This window comes from Rhinatrema bivittatum, chromosome 2, assembly GCF_901001135.1.
Source record: "Rhinatrema bivittatum chromosome 2, aRhiBiv1.1, whole genome shotgun sequence".
NCBI classification, from domain to species: Eukaryota; Metazoa; Chordata; class Amphibia; order Gymnophiona; family Rhinatrematidae; genus Rhinatrema; species Rhinatrema bivittatum.
This window is the reverse complement of record NC_042616.1, coordinates 120,041,764-120,056,563: the sequence shown is the minus strand read 5'-3', so window position 1 is coordinate 120,056,563 and position 14,800 is coordinate 120,041,764. Positions and strand designations below refer to the sequence as shown.

The following is a 14,800-nucleotide window of genomic DNA, read 5'->3' as shown; positions in this document are numbered from 1 at the left end:
AAAGAGGATTCAAATCTTCCCAGATGTAGCTAGATCAACACAAATTAGGAGGAAACAGTGTCTCCAGTTACGAAAGAAAGTTCTTGATTTATGCGGGATCTTCTATCTTAGGTTTCCCTGTAAGTACCAAAAGAATAGGTTTATATTCATTGATCTTGTTCATCTTGAAACTTTTATTTCTAATAAGAGTAAATAGTAGCAGCCATTTCTTGGTAGGAATGGTGGTGTTTAGTAATTACATTCATGGAGATAACAATCTCATTTCCTTTTATTTTTCTCTTTTTGTTTTCCTAATCTCTTCCCCCAATATTTTCTTATGCGCTTATTTTTTGGTCTATGAGGGAAGTATAGATTATTACTATGTCATATCACAGATCAGTATGTATTGGTTATATTTTTTCCCCTTTTTCTGTATTGTATTTTAAAAGATGTAATAAAGAATAAATTATTAAAAAATAAAGAAGTTATCACCCAGGAAAAAGATCTAGGTATCATAATGGACAATCCGTTAAAATTGCCGGTTTAGTGTGCTGTAACAGTCAAAAAAGCAAATAGAATATTAGGAATTATTAGGAAGGGAATGGTGAATAAAATGGAGTATGTCATAATGCCTCTGTATCGCACCATGGTGACGCCGCACCTAGAATACTGGGTGCGATTCTGGTCACCACATCTCAAAAAAGATATAGTTGCACTGGAGAATGTACAGAGAAGGGCAACCAAAATGATAAAGGGGATGGAATGGCTCTTCTATGAGGAAAGGCTAAAAAGGTTAGGGCTGGTCAGCTTACAGAAGAGATGGCCGAGGCGGGATATGACAGAAGTCTACAAAATCATGAAAGGACTTGAATGGGTAAATGTGAATCGTTTATTCTTTCAGATAATACAAAGACTAGGGGACACTCCATGAAGGTAGCAAGTAGCACATTTAAAACAAATTGGAGAAAATTCTTTTTCATTCAACGGACAATTAAGCTCTGATATTCACTGCTAGAAGAAGTGGTTAAGACAGTTAGTGTAGCTGGGTTTAAAAAAAGGCTTGGATAAGTTCCTGGAGGATAAGTCCATAAAGTGCTATTAATCAAACTTAGGGAATAGCCACTGTTTATTAATGGCTTTAGCAACATGGGATCTATTTAATGCTTGGGTACTTGTAACCTGGATTGTTGGAAACAGGATTCTGGGTTTGGTGGACCCTCGATCTGACCCAGCATGGCAATTTCTTATATTCTTATGACCCTGCGTCAATCTTGTTCACTGCTGTTTATGAAAGGGGCGGGGTCTGAAACTGAGGCAACAGTGATTTTCACTGGCAATGAATATCATATCTTCTCAGATTATACCTCACCCACCTCCCTCTATATAACAGCCATTGTAACAACAGTACACTGGAGAAGGTCAAACTGTGGCTCTCTTTATAACTTGATGTACATGCACTCTTAGACAAAAATTCAAAGATATCTGGCTATCTACGTTATCTGGATATTAATTATCCGGTTAACTTAGAATGGATATTCAGTAGTATGACTATGTTGCTGAATATAACAGATAAGTACTAGTTAAACAGATAAGTTATATCCAGATAATGTTAGACCTGCTATTGAGCTGGTCTAACTTATTCGATTAACTTAACCGGATAAGGCTGAATATAGGCACTTATCCAGTTATGGTAACCAGATAAGTAGCTCCGCCTTGATCTGCCTATTGCTCGCTCCCGAAATAACTGGTAATCTACTTAACCAGATAAAACTTATCTGGCTAAATGGTGACCACTAAACATAGCCGGATATTCAGCGGCTGCCACTTAGTCGGATAAGTCTTACTTATCTGGCTAAGTAGCATTTGAATATCTATCTTTCTATATTTACTGTTGAACAAAGCCTGGGATTTCCTCCCAGTGGCCTTGGAGACCGTTAAACACAGTCCAGCACTTACCAGCTCTCAGGGACTTCTGCAGCACTGCCGGGAGTCTCTCTCCATCCACCGACGTCTGACTCCGCAGGGGCCTACCCCGAGGGCGACCCGACCGGCCACCTGCCCCCACCAACGACGAGGAGGGCCAACGAAGCGACCCCCTCCCCGATTGCGCCTGCATCCGGCGAAGCAGGGCCCTAGTCTAGGCCTCGGAGGAGCCTGTCACAAAGCTGCACCAGCGGATCCGAGGCTTGCACAACCCCCTGACGTCAGAGGAGGGGCCGGGTGAGTGTATTTCAAATACTCCCTCACCCCAGGTGCCGCGCGTCATGTGTCGCGCGCCGAAGGAGCGCGTCCAAAGGAGCAGACCCCTTTGCGCAGCCCATTCAGCGCACCCTCCAGTTTGTTTCCTCTTTCCTAATTTTATTTTTCTCTCTCCCTACCTCTCCCAACGCTGAAGAAAACAACTCTCATGATATACAACCAATTACTGTCCTCTACCAACTCTACTCACAAATATCACTTGTAATCTCCTTACAAACTAAAGGAAGCTCAAGCAGAAGATAAGAATATGACTAACAAAATCCCACCTCCAAACAAACAACCCATGCCCTCTAATAACCTTTCAGCACAAAAGAAGCACCGAGCCTCTAAACCGCTCTACAAACTGAAACAACCAATAAACAACAAAAACAACACACATATCCAATTCTCAAGCTATATGCTACTCTCATTCATACTTGTCAATACCCGTTCAATAATAAAAAAAATTCCTCTGTTCAATGACCTACTCATTGACTCCAAATCAGATTTCATCACAATAACGGAAACCTGGCTCAAAAACACAGATTCCATACTAATTAACCAACTGTCCAACCAGGAATACAACACCTCCTCAATTCCCAGAAAAAATATAAAAGGAGGTGGTTTAATGCTTATCTAAAAAAAAACAAACCTTCAACTGACTCTTCGTCCTTCAAAACATATCTCCACCATTCGAAATTGCTTTATTTGATTCGCCAAAACTACAGATCTGCCTTGTTTACTGTCCTCCAGGAGCTCTCTAAAAAAACTGCTCCCCACTAATTGAAAATATCATGAATAACATATCTCTCAACAACCCCATCAACATCCTTGGTGACTTTAACATACACTTCAACTTACCCAACCACTCAAAACCCTGCCAAACTATCATCGATGCACTATCAACACTAAACCTAAAGCAAATAATCCAATCTCCAACTCATAAAGCAGGTCACACCATCGACCTCATCTTTATCAACATTGAAGTCTGGCAATCAAATACTACTCAAACCATAGAGATACCTTGGTCTGACCACCACCTAATTCAACTTATTTATCAACTTCAACCTTAAAGCACCTCAAATCATTCCAAACAAAATATCTTACCGTCCTCCGATCAACACTGAACTTCTACAAAAAATTCTTCAAGCCGAATTAATCAACATAAATCTATCTAACTCTGAGGATGCAACAACATCATGGCTAAATATCACGAAACTAGTAGCAGCAGCATCAATCCCATTATTACAAAGACAAAACAACAATCCAAACAGTGGTATAATGATAATATCAGAACTGCCAAATGTATACTCAGGAAAAAAGAAAGAGAATGGAGAAAAAACAAAAATACAACCACACTAAATATTTATCGGAGCCACTTAGCACAATATAAAAATATCATCAACAATACAAAGAAGGAATTCTTCTCCAACAAAATCTCCAAATTTCACCATAACCCCAGAATGTTATTCTCAATAGTTCAGAAACTTACTAAAACCACCCAAGATTCCAAACATGGAAGCGATGACTTTGCTGACTTCTTCAACAACAAAATATCTCATCTAATCCAAACCAACATAATCAACAACAACCAAAACATTAAACTGATCACTAAGATAACCTCATCATGGTCAAATTTTGATACCGCCTCCACTCTCGAAATTCAATCTATTATAAATAAAATGAACCCTGCCAGCCATCCAATAGACAACATCCCTATAACAACCCTCAAAACAATTGAACCCACCATATCTAAAACTATCACCAAAATTGTCAATTTATCCCTGACTGAAGGTAATTAACCCAAATGCCTCAAATCTGCAGTTATCAAACCTATTCTAAAAAAGAACAACTTAGATCCTGAAATCCTCGCTATCGCCCCATCTCAAGCCTATCGTTCATAGCCAAAACCACTGAAAAAGTCGTACACACCCAACTTGACGACTATCTTGAAACAAACAACATCCTACCTCCAACTCAATATGGATTCAGAAAAAACAAACAAAGCTTCTCTCACTAAATGACATAATACTAAGAGGCTTTGACAAAGGTGAAAAATACCTACTCATCCTCCTTGACCTCTCAGCTGCTTTCGACATAGTAAACCACAATATACTGTTAGAATGACTGACTCAAATCGGCTTAACTGACACCACCCTACAATGGTTTCTCTTCCTATTTATCTAGACAGAACCTACCAAGTTTTAATCAATAACAACCCATCCAAAAAAGATCAACCTCAACACTGGAGTTCCCCAGGGATCAGCATTATCCGCCACCCTATTTAACATATACCTTCTCTCCATCTGCCAATTACTAAAAGATAATGGAATCACCCACTTCCTCTACACTGATGACATTCAACTTCTAATTCCCATCCAAATTCGATCGAAGACACCTACAAGAAAATCTCGACTCTACTTATCTCAATTAACATCTCCTAAATTCTCTGAAGCTCATAATCAACATAGACAAAACTGAAATAATACTCATGACAAAAAACCTAATCCAACTCCGCCACCCCTGCCTTTACTTGACAAACAAAATGAACTCTATACTCTCCACCACCCACACCAGGACACCTTGGAATTATTATCGATAAAGAACTTTCATTTAAGAACCACATAATCAAATAAAACTAAAGAGGATATCCACAGACTTCTAACCCTAAGACACTTTAAAACCGTTTCTTAACCCTTATGATTTCAGAACGGTCTTACAACTACTCATAATTCTCCACCTTCAACTACTGCAACTCCTTACTAATTGGAATACCTTATTCAAACCTCAAACCGCTCCAGATCTGCAGAACTCAGCAGCCAGAGTTTGACAGGAACAAAAAGAAATGAACACATAACGCCCATATGATCTCACTTCATTAGCTCCCAATTAAAGCACACATCGAACACAAATCAATGACCATCATTCATAAAATTCTAAACAAATGATCATCAAGGACTAAATGGCTTAAACACAACCCCATAGAACCCTCAAAGAAACCTACGTTCAAGCAACTCAGGATGCTTAAACATCCCCCCCAACAGAGATGCGCATCTAACAACAAGAGAAAGAGCCTTTTCCATTGCCTCCCCTAAATTTTGGAACTCCCTACCTAAAGATCTGAGAACTCAACCCAACCTAAAACGTTCAAAAAAGACCTAAAACATTGCTGTTTGCAAATTCTACACTGACCTTCATACTTCTGAACATCCTACTCCCAATTGAACTTTCATCCAAAAACCTTAAAATAACTTCTCTCCAACCAGAACAAACAATCCCTCCTCCTCCCACATAATGATACTTTCTGGACTTGAAATGTTTAACCTCTGTTTAATATGCACATTGTTATACTTTTTCCACAATTGTTAAGAGAGTTGCAATTTAAATTTTGTAAACAGTTATGATGGCTTTACTGAATAACGGTATATAAAACTCAACAAATAAATAAATAAATAAATAAATAAATAAATAAATGAAGATTACAAGGCCCATCTTGTCTGTCCATTTTCTTTTCCTGTTACAATGTTGTAGACCTTACTTGATCTCTGACTTTACATCTACTTTCCTACAACTAAAGGATCTTCTAGCATTATCCCAAGCTTTCTTGAATCCTAATACGCCAATGGGGAAGCTATATCGTGAATCCTCCATTCACTCTCTCTGAAGAAAAACATTTCCCTATGTTACTTCTGAGACTTTCCCCCTTTCAGCCTAATAGCATAACCTGTTTTTCAAGAATTTCCTTTCCGCTGAAAACTGATTTATTGTGCCTTTTCTCCTGGTTTCCTTTGTGAGATTCTGAATGCTAATCTATTTGCCCTTACTTTCCAGCCACTTGTTTTGAAAACCAAAGTGGTCTCTTTTTTCTCTTATTTTTATTCACTTACCTAATATAAATATTTGTTGCCCTTACAGTGGCTTTTTTTTTTTAGTTTCTCCCACTGTTATACTACTTCATCTAGCTTTTCCCACCTGTCAGTGCCCCCTCATTATAAAGCTGACAGTCTAAGCAAGTGCAGGACCATGACCTTTTTGTGATATATCTCTACTTTTGTTCCCATAATTAAACCACACTATCCAGTCTTCCCTGGAGCTCATATAACTACCTACTGTGTGATCAGACATACTTCCCCATTTTTACACACTGAAGGCAATTTTCAAAATTCATTTACATGTGCAAATGGCTACTTGAGAACTGCTGTATGAATGCATTTTTCCACAATTTGCATACTTTCATCGCATTGTTGTGGAGATGTACCTGGGGCAAGGTTGGGTCAAGGGAGGCAGCAACACACTGTTTTGGTTAGAAAAACTGTCTGCAGAAAAAGCGTGAGTGTACTTTATCTTTGAGCAATTTTTAACGTGAAGTATGTGCGCACTATGTCTTTGAATACTGATGCAAAATCTGTGGCAAATGTGCCCATGGAATTTTCACCTGTTTGTATGCTTTTGAAAATTACCACGACTAAGTTCAATATGTGTTCTGTCACCAGCAGTTGTGGCGCATACCACACCTTGAAGTAATGGATTTCTCAGATTCCGTGTTGTGCAGCCAGCATACTCAAGATCTGGCAGATTAATATCTCCCACCAGCATCACCTCCCCTTCCATTGCAAGACCTTTAACATAGTTCCACACAGGTGACTTATAAACAAACTGAGTGCTCTAGGTGAGGGCCTTAAAGCTACTGATTACATTAGAAACTGGCTGAGTGAGAGGCAACAAAGGGTAGTAGTAAATAGAGTTCACTCCAAGGAAAGGGGGGGGGGGGGGGAATTATGAAATGTGCTGTTGGGATTGGTCCTTGGTCCAGTTTTCTTCAACTTTTTTGTTAGCAATATTGCAGAAGGGCTATCGGGAAAGGTTTGCCTTTTTATGGATAATCCCAAAATCTGCATTACATTAGATACCTTGGAAGGTATAAAAAGAACGAGGAGGGATAAAGTGAAGCTTGAGGAATGGGCTAGAGAGTTTACCAACTAAAAGTTAATGCTAAAAAAAATTCAGGGCTATGCATTTGGGTTGCAAAAACCCAAGGGAGCAGTATAGTATAGTGCATGAAGTTCTTCTGTTCAGAAAACCAGATTGGGATCTGGGAATGATCATATCTGATAATATTAAAGTGGTCAAACAGGTAGACAAAGCCACAAGAAAAAGCTGATAATGCCTTTGTATAAGTGTCTGGTGAAACCTCATTGGAATACTGTGTACAATTCTGGAGACCGAACCTTCAAAAGAATATAAAATGGAGTCATTCCTGAGGGCAGTTAATAAAATAGTCAACAATCTTTATTATAAAGCATATGAGGACAGATTTAAAGATCTAAAAGCGCACACCATGGGGAAAGGGGAAATCTGATAGAGACATTTAAATACTTCCTAGGAATAATGCACAGAATGTAGGCTGCTTTCAACAGAAAGTAAGCTCTGGAACGAGGGGTCAAGGATGAGTGTGAAAGGGGGTAAACTTGGAGTAATCTAAAGAAATATTTATTTTCAGAAAAAGTTGTGGATACATAAAACAACCTACCTGTGGTGGTGGTGGAGACAAGTACTATATCAAAATTCAAGAAAACATGGGACAGGACCTGTGAGGGATAGAGAGACTATAAAAGCTGAGCCAGGAGATGTGGATGGGTAGACTGGATGGGCCATATGGTCTTTAACTGCCATCATGTTTTATGTTTAAACTAATGAAAGTCTCATTAAAAATCAGTCCAGCTCTTCTGTCTTGTATTGTAGATCTGTAGTTCACATTGGTATAAATGATCTTTTAAATACCTAAAAGGTATTAATGATTCACAAAAATCAAACATTTTCTGATAGAAGGGAAGCTGTAGCACTTGGGGTCATGACATTGAAACTTCAAGGGAGATGACTCAGGACTAAATTCAAGAAATATTTCTTCATGGAAAGGGTGGTGAATGCATGGAATGCCCTCACACAAAAACCATAATGGAATTCAAAGGAGCAAGGCAAGAGGAAGGAATGAGGTACACTATGTTAACATCAAGTGTAACATTTCTGCATGGGGGTGATCTGCATGGAGTGGCAGTTACTACCCTTAACAGACAGCAGGGGGCTAACCTGCAGGGAGCAGCACGGAGCGACAATTATTACCCTAAGCAACTTATGGGCAGATTGGATGGACCATCACATCTGCTGTCATTTACTATGGTACTGTCCTTCCTTTGTTAATGCACGGTGCTTCTTCCCTTCTCAATACCTCTTGCATTTCAGTTAGTTTAATGTGATTTTTTTCTTTATATAAAGTGCTATACCTCTCCCTTTTTTATCTGCTACATCTTTCCTAAACAGATTTTAATCTGGTATATGTATATCCAAAGTCATGGCACTCGCTGCACCACGCCTCTATGACTTCAACAATATTCAAGCATATGCATGTTGAAAGGAGGCACTGGAACTTGTTATTTTTGGCTTTAGAAAGTATTTATTTAAATTTTATTTATTTAAAATCTTTTCTATACCGTCGTTAAGGGGGTGCCATCACAACGGTTCACAATAAGGCACAAAAACTATGTTGCATAAAGTGTCTGGAATTTTAACTCTTAAACAGGTGCCATCAAAAATACTGTAACATTATATCATAATAAGTACTATTTGGTGAGTGTTATAAGTTATGTCTAGTTTTTCTAACTCTGCTAAAAGTTTGGTGTTACTTAACTTTAGTTCTTTGTAGTTTAAGATAAAGATAAGTAGTTAAGTTACAAAGTTAAACATTAAATATTTCTGCAATTTTTAATGCAAAATTACTATTATTGCTGATTTTAACAGATTGAAAATAATAAGGCCTCAAAAGCTGATTGACTTAGATCTTCAGTTAGTCAAGTGAAGATAATGCTCCTGTTGAACAAATACTCTGACCCTTCTAGCCTCTCAGGTTGTGATTATTAGATCACCTTTCAATCACATCTTATACTACATAGTAGTTTTACTATTATTTTTTTATAACAGCTGAAGACCAGAGCCTTCAAACTCTTCTGCTTATTCCCTTGCCCTTCCCTTTGCCAAAGAACCGCAGCAAGGCCCTGCGAGAGACAGGAGGCTGGAAGCAGTTTTTGCCAAGGACCATCCAATGCTAATCTTAGGTAAGTCATCAAGCACTGCTATAAAAGCAGTGCCAGGATCACCAACCTTCCAGGGGCTGTGTGTGCTGCTCCTGCTGCTATTACTATTCTTATACCCCTTGCCAGTTCGTAGATTAGTGATCTGAGCTGAAAGCTGCACACTGGATCAATACACTTCATTATTACTAATTACAGACTAGTTTGCCACTTCTAGGCCATTGCAGTGGCTAGTTCTCCCTCTTACCTCTTGAATTAGAGCATTGTGCCGCAGTAGTTTACGTGCTTTCATAATACGGACTATAGCAGCTTGAAGATACATTTTCCTGTCTTCATCTACGGCACTTCTGGTCTGTTCCACCTCCTACAATCCAGAAACAAAATGGTGACTATACTAAAATCATCTGTCCAGTAGTCTGCCACCTGATAGAGCAGGTAATATGAATTATTTCAAGCAAGATATAAATTGGTAGCACAGAAACTCAAAATAATGTTGTTTTCTAATCATTAATGCTTACTATATCAAGTCCTTTGTAAAATCAGATGAAAACTAATCCAAGATGATGGAGCCCAGAGAGTCAGTTGCACTGTACATATTTCACCCCAAACATAAATGGAAAAAAACCCTTTCATACATCTGGATCCAAACACTCATTTTTAGGAGTTACTTTTTTTGGTCAGACCTTAAAAGCTGAAAGTTATTTTCCAATTCAGTAATTTTTAACAAACAGCAAGCGCTATAACACTTGTCAATTAAAACTATTTTCTGAGGTTAAAAGCCTGTTTTCTTCTTTCCTGGAGACTAAACATACCACTGAATACTGAAAGGACATTTTTTAAAATAGACTGCCCCACAATCATTGGGTTGGGACCCAAAAGAAGATCACTGAAGACTTGCAAGTAGATCACAAGAGGAAGCTCCATCAAGAAAACTAAAAGAAAAGCAAAATACAGCTAGTCAGGTTTGTTGACTTGTACAGATTCAAAGCAAAGCAGAGTGTCAGCTTTAGGTGTGGAGTCAGACAAAAGTTTTAGGCCTGGATGTAAGCCAGGGCCAAGAAGCAGCTGCAGCAGCACTCCAGGGCTGGAAAGAACAGCATGCACCTAAGCATGGAAGAGTAAGCAGCTGTTCTGGTTTGGAAGTACAGTGGTTGCTGGGGTAGTGGTTAACAGCCACAGTCCCAGGCCTGAAGGAATGGATCTGCCAGGGCTGGGAGGAGTAATAGTCTCCGACCCAAAAGAAGAGCAGCAACCAGGAAGGGGTGGGGTGGAGTGGGAAAGGACATGCTAGAATGAGCAGAAGCTGCTGGGGCCGAGAGTGAGCAGCTATGGCTGCCGATGGGCTGCAAAGAAGAATGGTTCTAGGATGTGGAACAGCCTCCAAGCTGTAGAAGAAAGGAAGAAGTAGGAGAGATAGGCTGGAGAGGAAAGTAAAAAAGTTGGGAGAGCTAAAAGTGAAGCATAAAAATACATATAAAGATTTTTTTCCCAGCAAACCCTAAGAATTCTAGATGGTGTTTAACTTTTTTGTTGTTTAAGAGTGTGAGAGAGCTTTGAAGTATACTATTTTCTTTTTGGGAGTGTGATTGAACATTAAAGTTTATTATTTGCTGTTTGAGAGTATGATCATGTTTTAAAAGCATATTATTTGGCTGTTTGAGAGTGTGAAAGAACTGATGCCTTGTTTGTAGATGAATAAGAGTTTGTTTGAAGTGAAGGGTGAATCCTCAAAGGATCTGTGTAGACGGCCAAATGGAATACAGATAAATAGAAAGGCAAGGACTGAATGAACCTTAGTTTTGAGGCAATTATGGATCAAGAAAAACTGGTGAGAGCAGTACATTTCATTGGATAAAAACTGGGGTCTAATTTGCTAAACTATTTTGCTTGCTGAGCAGAGTGCGTTGAAGCTTTGAAGTATATGTTTTTTTTTTAAATCTGAGAGTGAAAAAGCTTTAATTCATATTATTTATTATTTGAGAGTGGGATAGAGCTCTGAAGTATATTATTTTCTGTTTGGGAATGTCATTGAGCTTTAAAGTATATTAATTGCTTTTTGAGAGTTTTAAAGGCATACTATCTGGCTGTTTGAGAGTGTGATAAAGCTGTTGCCTTGTTTGTTTTTCCTACATATCCACCCATCCCAACTCCCATTCACTCTGTCCACATCTTCTGGGGGTTTGTGTGAAAAATCCTGTGAACTTGAGACACCGGGTATCCGGAGTAACATTGATAACTGAAGAGATTGGGATAACAGTACTGAGGAATAGCTTTCATTGATAGCTTTCATGGATAGAACATAATAGTAAGATATGAGTGTAAGAGATGTCCATTGTTCACTGACAATGATATCTTTATAGGTTGTATTTTAGAAAAATTAGGCGGTGAATGGAGAGAAGAGCATTGTATGAATGGGGATGATGAGTGTGAGTAAGGATTAGTATGTGTATTGAGCATGTATATATTGGGTATGGGGTAACTGCACTACTGAACACAGTAAATTATGTTTGAATCTTGTATTATAGAAGCACGTGTTGTGTGTCATTTTTAAAATGTGGATATTTTTGACATTTGTACATTGAATTTTAGAAATAAATTGGTATAATGTATGTTTACAGTGTAGGAAGTGTATTGTTCCCAAATATTTGTCCTCTCATTTTTTATATAACTCACATCTAACATTTGCCAGTTATTTCCTGGCAACCTGAACTGACTACTGGGCTCGATGGATCATTAGTTTGACCTAGCATGGTACGTCTTATGTTTGTGTCTAAAAACAACTACAACCCCTATTCACAGCACAAAACTGGAGAAATTTAATAGAAATTATTTTACATAAGAACATATTCATACTGGATCCTTGGATTTCACTGTAGTTCTTGAGCAGCTTATAAAAGGAAAAGGACTGGGAAGACTATTTCTACTAAAAGGCTCAATTAATCCTTCTACAAAATTCGCGTGTTGAAAAAATTAAAACCCCTACTTTACACTAATGACTGCCGAACAGTTCTACAAGCTCTGATTCTAACAGGACTAGATTACTACAACTCACTCAACCTAAGTCTTCCTGATGTTACACTCCCGTCCCCTTCAATTGGTCCAAAACACTCCCGCTCGTCTTGTCACTAATTCAAACCATACAGACCCACATCACACCGATTCTCCAAGCTCTTTACTGGCTTCCGATCTGACAACATATACAATTCAAAGTCCTGACAATAATTCATAACTTAATTTACAACCCATCTACAATATGGCTCTGTTCCTCCTTGAGACTCTATCAACTGCCACGCCAATTACGCTCAATCAACAAATGCCTATTACAAGTTCCTACTATTAAGATGGCTAGACTGGACCTTACAAGAAAACGTGCCTTTTCGGTTGCAGGTCCTACTCTCTGGAACTTGCTTCCCAACTCTATTAGACCGATAGCAAATAAAAAAAGAATTCAAAAAAATGCTCAAAACTTATCTATTCTCCTTTATTTTTAACAAAGGCGATAACATCATGAGCTCTACATTTCTCATTTTTTATTTTTAACTACATTTTACTCTATTTATAGTATTATGATCTTGTATTTTTAAATTTCTTCCTCTTCTACTTTTACTTTATTTATGAATTTTGTACTCTATTATTATATTGTAAACCACTTAAATCTCATATATTTGTATAGGTGGTATATAAACAATTTTAAATAAAATATATAAATAATTGCTTTCTAAAGATAATATGATAATATAATCACATTGATAGCATATCACACACAAAACTTTACATCAATCTAACAGGTAAAGGATAGACAGAAATGGATTTTCTTGAGGGTATAGGCCCTGATCAGCTAAACATTTTTCCCCACAGAGAAACAAATAAGACAAAATCTTTTTAAATCAAGTCCATAGACTTTCAGCAAGTTATACTAAAAATAATGAAGCCAGACTGACATATGAAGAATGTAGCCAAATGTTTGGATGGCCTTTTAAAATCAGCCACTAAAAAAGCAAATGGTCCCTCTCAAAAAAGGAAGTACTAAGACCTGAAGTCATTTTTCTCTTAGAAGACAATACCATCAAACCTATACCACCACAGGAAAGCAGGAAGAAATCACTCAGACAGGAAGATTTAGACCCATCCACAATTTAAGGAAATGGAATCTTTTTAATAAAGTTCAGAAGAGTCACCCGAGACTACAAAAACAAGGAGCATGGTTATGAATCATTACTGGGGTGGTTGCAGTCCATCTGTATACATCTTTCGGCTTCCTCTGTAGTGGATCACACCATGCCATACCATCATCTTAGGTCAGTACATTTTTTCTCTCTCTCTTTCCTATGGTTCCACTACACCTTCTCTTCCTGATGGTTGTAAGTGCAATACAGACCACAAATCTGAGTTAGGCCAAAAGCCATTTTTTCTGAATCAAACTAAAATGGAAGGAACAGCAGTAAGGACTTTGGAAAATGCAGACATTTCAGAAAAACAAGGTTAGAAACTGCACACGTTCTTGCGTACTGACCAGAAATCCCTACATTGAGTCACCAATCTGAAGAATTTTACATCAAGCCAGCATCTCTGCTTATTTTCAGTGACAAACCTACATCTACAGAAGCTGAAGTTCCTGTTTTTCTGACCAGCACAAAAGTTCTTTGCCAATGGAGAGAAAGACAGACTGTATAGAGTTTTGATCTCGATCAGTGTGGTAATAAAACAAACTCCTAATTATGATAAAGGCCCTAAGCAACTTGGGGTTAGCTAGCTGTTGGGATCTGAGTATTGGTGAAGTATGTGCAGGTTTTCAATTGACTACTCTAATAAATGAATTCAGATGCTATCAAAAGTCTGAATAACTGTCTTGAATTTCTAAAGCAATTGCCATGTATTATACACTTTACAAAAGTAAAATAAATCGTGTAATTGATAAAAAAAAATTTGAATTTAGAACAAAGAAGATTCTTTCTTCTTTGAACCTAAATAAAAATGACTCTAAGAAATCTATTCTTAGATAACATACATGGTAATCCTCCCTAATCTCATTTTCTGCCGCAATCTGCTATGATTATCAAGCCCACTGTCCTCATGCACTACATTCCTCACCTCACCATGCATTTTGCCCTGGATTTTCAAAGCCCTACGCGTGTAAATCCAGTGGGGTTACGCACGCCGAGCCTATTCTAAAAAGGCCCGGTGACACGTGTAAAACCCTGGGACGTGTCTAAGTCCCAGGGCTTCGGAAAAGGGGCAGGGAGGGGGCGGAGTGGAGTTAGAGGTTCTCGACACAGCGGCCATTTGCTGCTGTGCCGAGGGATTGTGTGCCGGCGCGCGCAATCTGCACCTGCCCCAAGGCAAGCACAAATGGTAAATTAAAGGAATGGGGGGGGGGGGTTTAGAATAGAGCTAGGGGGTGGGAAGGTTAGGGGAAGAGGTAGGAAGGATACAGTAGGGGGAAGGGAAGTTCCCTCACAGGCCGCTCCTAAATTGGAGCGGCCTGGGAGGGAATGGGT

General features: G+C 38.5%; 1 protein-coding gene across 6 annotated transcripts in view; it reads right to left on the bottom strand.

Annotated features, from left to right (window-relative positions):
* CUL2 (cullin 2) overlaps positions 1 to 14,800 on the bottom strand; it is a 323,154-nt gene that overhangs the window by 25,480 nt on the left and 282,874 nt on the right. For 5 of the 6 annotated variants that reach the window (XM_029588577.1, XM_029588576.1, XM_029588575.1 and 2 more), the window contains one exon: positions 9,550 to 9,666. The exons of the other annotated variant lie outside the window; for it this stretch is intronic. In XM_029588577.1, coding sequence (XP_029444437.1) covers positions 9,550 to 9,666 — 117 coding nt within the window. The remainder of the gene's footprint in view (positions 1 to 9,549; positions 9,667 to 14,800) is intronic. 6 annotated transcript variants of the gene reach the window in all.